The 8799-nt window shown below is 39.1% G+C and overlaps 1 protein-coding gene across 1 annotated transcript; it reads right to left on the reverse strand.

Annotated features, from left to right (window-relative positions):
- Positions 1 to 1543: 1543 nt before the first annotated feature.
- On the reverse strand, positions 1544 to 5872 carry LOC119785684 (synapse differentiation-inducing gene protein 1-like). Its single transcript, XM_038288451.1, has 3 exons — positions 5698 to 5872; positions 3937 to 4164; positions 1544 to 2053 (listed from the first exon to the last, which is right to left on the reverse strand). The coding sequence occupies exons 1-3, from the start codon at positions 5824 to 5826 to the stop codon at positions 1895 to 1897; spliced, it is 516 nt and encodes a 171-aa protein (XP_038144379.1). The 5' UTR covers positions 5827 to 5872; the 3' UTR covers positions 1544 to 1894.
- Positions 5873 to 8799: the final 2927 nt, after the last annotated feature.

Here is an 8799-nt window from a genome sequence, read left to right on the forward strand (position 1 = left end):
AAATAATTATCTAAAATATCATTGTGACAGTGATCCAGACAGCTGTTTACATTTCAGCAAAAAAAGTGATGTGCTGTGCAGTGGATTGTAACTGCAGTTTGAAAAGTGTGTTATAAAATTTCAACTGAGTGCAAAGCTTTTAGTTTCGCAAACTCAGTGAGTGGTTTCGCTTTAATACGTTTTATTAGTTTTAGATATTTTTTCATGAAAATCTGGGTTAGGGGTTAAGCATTCTGAAAAAAACTATAATGTACAGTATTTGTGCTCTCCTGACTCAATAAAAAACAAGAAAAAGAAAGAAAAACTTAGTGTGTATAAAAGTTTCTTTTCAAATTAAGTTGTAGAAATTGGTTCAATATAGACAGGCATAAATTGGAGGATTCAAGAATCAAGTTATTGCGTAGTCTCCAGCCAGTCGAGATTTAACCGTTTTACGGGTGTTACTGAACCCTAGGATATTGCTAAAAGGCTACTTTTCTCCTAGTTACGCAGTAAAATGAAGCAACAATAATAAAGGTATCTAGCACAAAGACAATGCCCTGCTGTAATGAGTTTTCTATTACCACTAACTCTACACTGCGGATTCCCATAAACCTGTAAGCCCCCTCTTTTATTTCAGCAAGATAACATGTTGCTCAATAAAGCATAAAACCAGATTGTAATCAAACTTATAAAGCTAAGAGCCAGAGGTTTATTGCAACCATGGATTTGAAGTAAACCAACAAGTATCAAAAGCTATTCAAAATGTACCATTTTTGCAGTATGTTGTACTGTGTGTAAATAGAGGCTTGTGAAGGATAAGCTGTCATTTTCAGCGTAGATTTTAGAGGCAGCTGATCAAACACAAGCAACAGGTGAACAATAAAAAACTAAGCCAAAACTCATGATCTGTATTTAAAAAGGGCAATTAAGAAACACCCAAAGACTTTTATACTGACTGGTACTTTTATGTGTAATATATGACTCAGAAATTCCATCATCACATGTGGGTAAGAGAGCAAGTTCTTTCATTCTTCATCCGTCTGTCCATCCATCTGTCCTATGTCTCTATCTATCTATCTATCTATCTATCTATCTATCTATCTATCTATCTATCTATCTGTCTGTCTGTCTGTCTGTCTGTCTGTCTGTCTGTCTGTCTGTCTGTCTGTCTGTCTGTCTGTCTGTCTGTGCTTTCTTGAACATGACTCATGATCATTGTGCATAAAGAGTGATACAAGAGTGATAAAGCAGTTACAGAAAACTCATTTTCAAAGGGAGATTGCACGAACTGCTGCCATCTTGGTGTCAGTTTCTTTGCTACTGAAGTCTTTAATTTACAAATGGATTTTAGAACAAAGAAACAGTATTAGCTGGGTATTTGTTTTTATTTGATTTCATTTCCCCTTTCATCATAATGTGAGGATTTAAAGCTCTAAATATTATATGTCAGGATTTATAAAACAAACAATTTAACATCATAGAAACAAATAAAACTTCTTCATTTTTTCATTCAGGTATTAAGAGAAATGGAAATGATAAAAGTGATCAAAAATATGTTTGGATATTTTGGTAAGGATTTACAATAAACTAAGCAGGTCATTATCATTATTGTAAAGAGTTGATTTAGAAGAACAAAACATCATTAACATTTTCGGTTTGTTACATGCTCAGTTGAGCTCACAAAGGGTGAGTCACTTTCATGGCTGAAAGCATAATGGTTATTACAATATAATTTGAGATACTTCTAATAAAAATGAAAAGATGAGGTGATCAAAATTGGCAATGGAAACTGTGGAAAGACAAAAGATAGCAATAAGAGAAAGAAACTGTCGTTGCTGTTCTTGAATTTTGATCATTTTAAGCTTCTACACAGATTATGACAACACATGGCCACATGTTGATTCTATGGATATTAACTTTGCAGAATGATTGTGTATAGAACAACAACAATTATAATGGCTGTGACATAAAATACAATCCCAATTCCAAGACCAACATGGTTCAGTATCTGGGCATATTTGCTGGATTGTTCTGCTGCCATCCTGTCACCTCTGGAATTGGCATTATGAGTCTGAAGGAAAAAGAAAGAATAAAAACAAAACAAGTCATGTCTGTTTTCTGTGACTTTTTGGTCTTGATGAGAGCCTTGAGAACTACAGAGCAGACGATCATGGTATTTCATAGGTTTGACTTGGGTGGTCCGAAGTTTTTGATTTCTCTTATTTCAAATATTAATTTACCCCATTTACTCACTATAAACGTTTTCACTCAGTCTGTTTCACCTGCAAGGCCACGCAATTCTCCTGTGTGAGGGAGTTAGCTTCTTCTCAAAACAAGCCAGATTCTTTCTCAGGGTTTATTCATAACATAATAAACCAACGTGTCTGTAATTTGTTTTCACTCTCTGACTTCTTTCCACTGCTGTGTGTCAAGGGAACACATGCAGCCCAGGCAGAACAGGTCTGAATACATAGCAGTAAGGGCTGTATGATGACCTGTTCTCTCTTCGCAAAGATATGAAAATAAAGTGCAGACTGAGAGAAATCCATTGATCTTGGTTTGTTCAACTAGGGTGAATAGTTGAATACTTTTTTCCCACTACACTATATTAAGGAAAATAGTTCCTGCCTGGTGCCTACAGAGTTTACAGCTCGTTTAGGGTTTTTGAGGATTAAATAATAAGGATGAATTACATATCTTGTAGACTCTTGATTTTTCCAAGCTGTGTTCCTAATGGAACACTCAAATATCACCTGCTTGATCTGTATGAAAGAAATATTCTCAATGAATACTTTGCCCTGTACAATGTGGAGTCACACATAAAGTTAATGTGTCTTTAAAAACAGGTCAAATGAGGCTCAGTATTGTTTGTGGCCTCCATGTGGCTGTGTGACCTCCATACAACACTTGGGCATGCTCCTGATGAGGTGATGACGGTCTCCTGATCACAGAAGTTTTAATTGATTGGGATTTTATTGTATTGTTTATATGTCCTCTTCATTTTTTGAGCAACTTATAAAAATTGAAAATCATACACAAGGATAAAGAAAATGCAAGCTGTGAGTGAGTGACTTTACAGCTGTCCATAACTCCATAACCACACCTCAATAAACCTGTGTCAGGACACTTTTTTATCTCAACACGATAAAACAGCAGTTTTAAGGATAAAAAAAACTGGCGGATCAGATTCAACTGGAAGTTATACGGCTTAGTGGCAGAAGTTTGACGCCACAATTGTATAAGGAAAATTAAAACCACCGACTGACCAAACAAAAGTTATTAACGGTCTCCTAAAAATCCCCCAATATGTGCCATCATTGTGGAAATAAATTAAAACTAATCAGAGTTGATAATTATATCTAATCTATAGATATTGTTGACATCCGTCCCTGATTGACCCTGGTATCCACTTTTGGATGTGGGTATTACTATACACCGGTGTGCAAACTTCAATTAATGCCGGCGGCTCATTCACAAAAATGATCGCATGCAGGCCAAATGAAAATCCATGTCTTATCTTGCCTCTGTCTTAACCTGGCTGATCAGCTCTGGTGGCGATGGCTGCATATTCACTTTCCTTTCATCTATTGCTTAGAAATGTGTCCTCTTTATTCAACCATCCCTTGAGATGACAAAACTTAAATCCCAAGATTGCTTTCTCAACATGAGTCAAAGTGAACAGGTACTAAGTTTTAAACTCTGTTTAACAGCATGCATTTTGCATTGTTCTGCCTTGGGCTTCCCACTGCCTTTTTATATTCATATATATTTTATATTCAAATTTCTGCTTGCAAGCTTGAACCTTGTTCAGCATTAAAGAGAATTGCTGCTTTAATAGCCTGCTGTGGTATGTATTATTTAAGCCTGGTTTATCTTTTTTAGGACATTTTTGAATCATACTGTAGGCAGAATGCATGGAAGAATGTAGACAAAGTATAAATTGAATATACTTACAGCTATAGAGTTGACAAGAGCGGCTATTCCCAGGGGCAGGCAGCAGCAGAGCATGGTGAAGATGGAGTAACCCATGTAATCACTAACAGGGTATAATTGAGAATATGTTGCAGGCTGAATGGTTACAATGGCTGGCTGGCATTGTTGCCCCCGGCCCAGAGGGTAAGGCTGTTGGTTTTGCTGCTGGCCAAATCTTGAACCACCCATCTGTTGTGAATATCCATAACCCTGAAGAAAACCAACATGAAAGTCCTTCTTAAACTTAAAGTGATTTTCTGAAATAAAGTAAGAAGTAAAAAAAGGCAACAATCTTAGAGCTTTAAAGCACATGTTTCATTTCATATTAGTTATTTTTATTTATTCATGTATATTTATTGTATATGTTAAATTTAACAGATCATAATGGTTTGCATTTTGGTTTAAACTTTAAAATGTATTTGGGGCATTGATATACTGTATATATATATATATATATATATATATATATATATATATATATATATATATATATATATATATATATATATATATATATATATATATACCTGGATTTATCTTAAAGGTACACTATGCAACCGGTGTTGATTTTCCAGCGAGGCTCCCTCCAGAGGGCGAAAGTAAAAGTGCACTGTCGTAAATATGCTCAGCTGTTCTCCTGGTTTCTCCATCAAGCCAGGCGCGGTTGTTTTGAGCTTAGCAGCAAATGACTAACGCTGCGTTCACACTGGACGTAGCTGGCGCGACAGAAGCAGCGAGTTTACATGCAAAGTCAATGGTTGACGCGCGTCAAGGCGCAGCAAAAGGTCCAGCGGCGCGTTTTGAGCACCAGGCGCAGCGCGTCTGAGCAGCTGAAGCAGCGCGTCGGGTGCGTTTAACGCAGGGAGAGAGACACAGCGCTGATGATCACTCCTCTTAAACAGTTTATTGACGCCTAAATTAACTTAAAATGCAGAAATCTGCCGGCAGAATATGCAGTTTGGATTATTTAGATGAAAAACACCTACCAGCTGCCGCGGTGAACCGCTGCTGATGAAGGGATCCATACTGTCGGCGCATCCCTGGTATGTGGGGGTCTGAGCGGCTCCGACAGAAAAAATATTGAAGGCAGGATAATAATCTGAATGAACTGACTGCACTGATTACGTTTTCAGGTGTATTTTCTCACTTAAAAACATTAAAACTACTTTATTACCACTGATCACAGCAAATATAGCTGCAAGGCAGAGAAAGGATAGTGAAGCTCCGCCCAATGCGCCTCAGACACACTTTTGCACCGCGCAGCCAGAGCAGCAAAGCTGCTTCAGCCGCGCGTCAGAACAAACTGGTACAAGCAGCAAAAAGGAAGCAGCAGACGCGATTTTGCTGCTTTTGCTGCGTGAACGTAGCATAACTGCACAAAGATTGCCACTGTGCTAGCAACGAGAATGCTTTTAACTGGGGGCGTGTAGCAGTTCTCGCCGTAAAGCAAGACTGACTCTCACGAGACTTCTGAGCCTGTGGGTGCGGGTCGGTGCTCCTGCAGTTGCAAGTGCAGTATTTCCCCCACAGACCACCAGGGCGGCCGAGAATACCTTTGTTCAACCTGAAATGACTCATTTAATCATCCATAACGTTATGGAACACATTAATTAACTGAAAAATGTTGCATAGTGTCCCTTTAATAGGCACACACATAAATACATACTTTAATTTAACAATGATCTTACTTACTTTTGTCTTATATCAGAATAAAAGGCAAATACTGTGGATGCTGATATTTACCTGTGGCTGTGCTGAGTATGGGGGGGCTGGGGGGTATCCGCCCTGGTTAGCTGATGATGAAAAAAGGACGGTGGAGTTGTTATCACGGCTCCATTTTATTTCAGGTCTCATTGCCCTGTTGTTGTCCATAATGTAGCTGTGAAGACTTTAGGCACCTGCTCCCTCCTATTTCTTTACAACAGCTCTACTGGGCTGTGAGTGCTGAAGAGAGGCATCAAAAATGATCTTTATATCCATGTTTATGGTGGTGTTACGTAACAGAAATGAAACTGTTCCTGTTGTGAATTTCAGACAGATAAAATAGGAGAATCTATGAATTTCAGATTATGAAAGGTTATGTTTCAATCCCCAGTAGCAGCTTTGTCATTTCTTACAAACTTCAATCCAGCAAAAATGAAATGATGTGATATGCTTCACCTTTGAACGCAGCTTTATTTAGAAAGTTAAACAATTGAGATTTGATCAGAAGTTCATGCAGAAGCGTGTGTTGTGGTAACATTTGGACCACTGAAAACCTAAAAATTTTTATTATCTACAGTTATTATGCTTTGTTTCAAATTTGTTCTGGAATTGCATGTTGTTTGTTAATGTCAATAATGTGTTATAACAAGGGATTTTTGTTTAGATTCTTATTTTAGTATCAGTACTGTATATTGTTTAGATCCTTTTGTGTTTATTTCAATCTCTCCCCAGTTGCTTAGTTTAGTAACATTTGAACGGCATTAATCTCATTAATTTCTTGCTTCACCGTTCCATTCTTCTGTTTCTCTTGTTCCATTTTCTCATCTTCTTCGAGTCCACTCTGTCATGGTTTTATTTTGCCTTCTGACCTACATGAGACGCTCAGGAGATGTTGAGGCTCAATGAGAATACCTCAAATCGGTAAGGAAATGTAAGCTATTTTGGAAGTGCATGGTCGCCATTATACGTGCTATCCGAATAGTGCTGGTAGTTAGGAAGGAGCTAGGACCAAGAAGCAGTAGGCCTATGTCTTCTAGCATTAATAGAGATATTATAATTACCTCCTGATATCCATAGCCGTCGCTAGTAGCTATGCTGTTGCTCTAAAACCGTTGCATGACAGATTGTATAGGCATGGCCCACTTCACAGAGTTAAATCAAAATACATTATTTTCTGACATGTACTGTGTGTGAAACATGGAAATGTCCTAATCTTTTTTTTTTTGGAGTTTTTTTAACTGAACGCTTCAACTCCTCGCTACTTTTGTCTAGCTTTGTTTTTATAGTTCCTTTTCAGAAAGATGCTGTCCCAGTTTGACCAGCATCATTCATGTGTGTCCATAACTTAATGGCATATGTTATGCAAAAGACTGTCGGAATTTAGCACTGCAGTCTAGATAACTAGGCTGAATCCAAAACCAGCCACTAAACACTAATAACTCTAAGCACTAAACCATGCGTAGGGTCTGCCACATTAAGGGCCATCCCAAACCACATAGTGGGTAACGCGAGTGGACCAATCAGCCATTAAATATTGAGTCTGCATCATTGCAGGCTCCCTGGAATTTGGCAGCGGGTGTAACGCCGAACAAGTGGCGAATGAAACACGTGCATTTATATGTAAATTCTGCTGGATTAGCTGCATCTGACAGAAATTCCCAAGTTAGGAAAAATACATAATTAATCCTTAAATTGAAGGTCCTTTTTGAAAAAGTTTTGTTTGACTGGTTAGATTTATTTTAAGAAAATGGCTACATAGCTACAGCCACTGACATGAGGTGTTGCTGTGTTGCCGTAGGAACGACTGCTTATCCTTTCAGCTTCAGGGAAGAGGCCGTCCCATTCACCTTTATAGCCCCCACGTAAAATCTAGGCGCCTTCCACAGCTGTGAGTAAGACTTTATTGTAAGTGACACTTGATAGTTAAGGGTTAGTTCTTGCTCTTTAAAAAAGGTAAAAGGTGAAAGAATAGGAGGTAGGAACAGGAGCTAGAATTTGAGGTATTTTGATTGAGCCTTGGGAACAGTTAAAGAGTTTAATGTAATATCTGTAATGTACAACGATCAAACAGGTCAGGGTAGAAGTAGGGAACAGCGAGCTCAAATCAGTCTGCTTAACACAACAGTCATTTTTACGAAGCGGAAGCGTCACTGAGCATTTTTACAAGGATGCTCCCTGTCTAATGGCTGCTGCTAACAAGGCCTCTTTATGTATGAGTTTTGGGGTAAAACTTAGATAATGTGGGCATTTCTACTTGATGATCCACATACCCCACAGGGTACCTCATCCCCAAAGTATATGGTTTATGTCTAAAGAATAGAATATTTCGGATACACAAGTTATGTTCGTAACATAATGAGATGGAGGATTTTGCTTTTACCCAATATGTTTGAATACAAATGTACTTTCTACTCGATAATTCCTTAAAACTGTCTGGTTATTTCTATAGTGTATGTATTGATAACAATGATGAAGTGACAGCCACAACAACACAGAGGGATATCCCATAGGGTGTAGAGAATTTGCACAGTTAAACAGTTTGCAGAAGAAAAAAGATAAATAGTAATATGGCTGAGGACAGAGGACTGGGAAACATGTCAGATGATGGATCAGATTCTAAGACAAGACATTCCTTCACTTCCTTCTGCCTCTACACCCACGATTGTAGACCGATCCACAACCACAACCGGATCATCAAGTACGCCGGCGATACCGCTGTGGTCGGTCTCATCTCCAGGGGCGACGAGGCCGCCTACAGAGAGGAGGTCCTGAAGCTGGCTGATTGGTGCTCGGAGAACAATCTGACTCTGAACACCAAGAAAACCAACGAGCTCATCATAGATTTCAGGAGGCACAGCCCTGAGCCAGCTCCCCTCTTCATCAACGGCGAGCAGGTGGAGAGGGTTCACAGCGTCAAATACCTCGGCGTCCACATCTCTGACCGCATCACCTGGTCAGAGAACATCACCACCATCATCAAGAAGGCCCGGCAAAGGTTACACTTCCTGAGAATCCTCAGAAGGTATAACCTCATCTCCGATCTGCTGCTGGCCTTCTACCGCTCCTCCGTCGAGAGCTTGCTGACCTACTGCATCATAGTATGGTTCGGCAGCTCCACCGCTGCCGACAGGGAGAGGCTGC

Source organism: Cyprinodon tularosa, unplaced genomic scaffold (assembly GCF_016077235.1).
Source record: "Cyprinodon tularosa strain WSP-4 unplaced genomic scaffold, ASM1607723v1 ctg107, whole genome shotgun sequence".
NCBI classification, from domain to species: domain Eukaryota; kingdom Metazoa; phylum Chordata; class Actinopteri; order Cyprinodontiformes; family Cyprinodontidae; genus Cyprinodon; species Cyprinodon tularosa.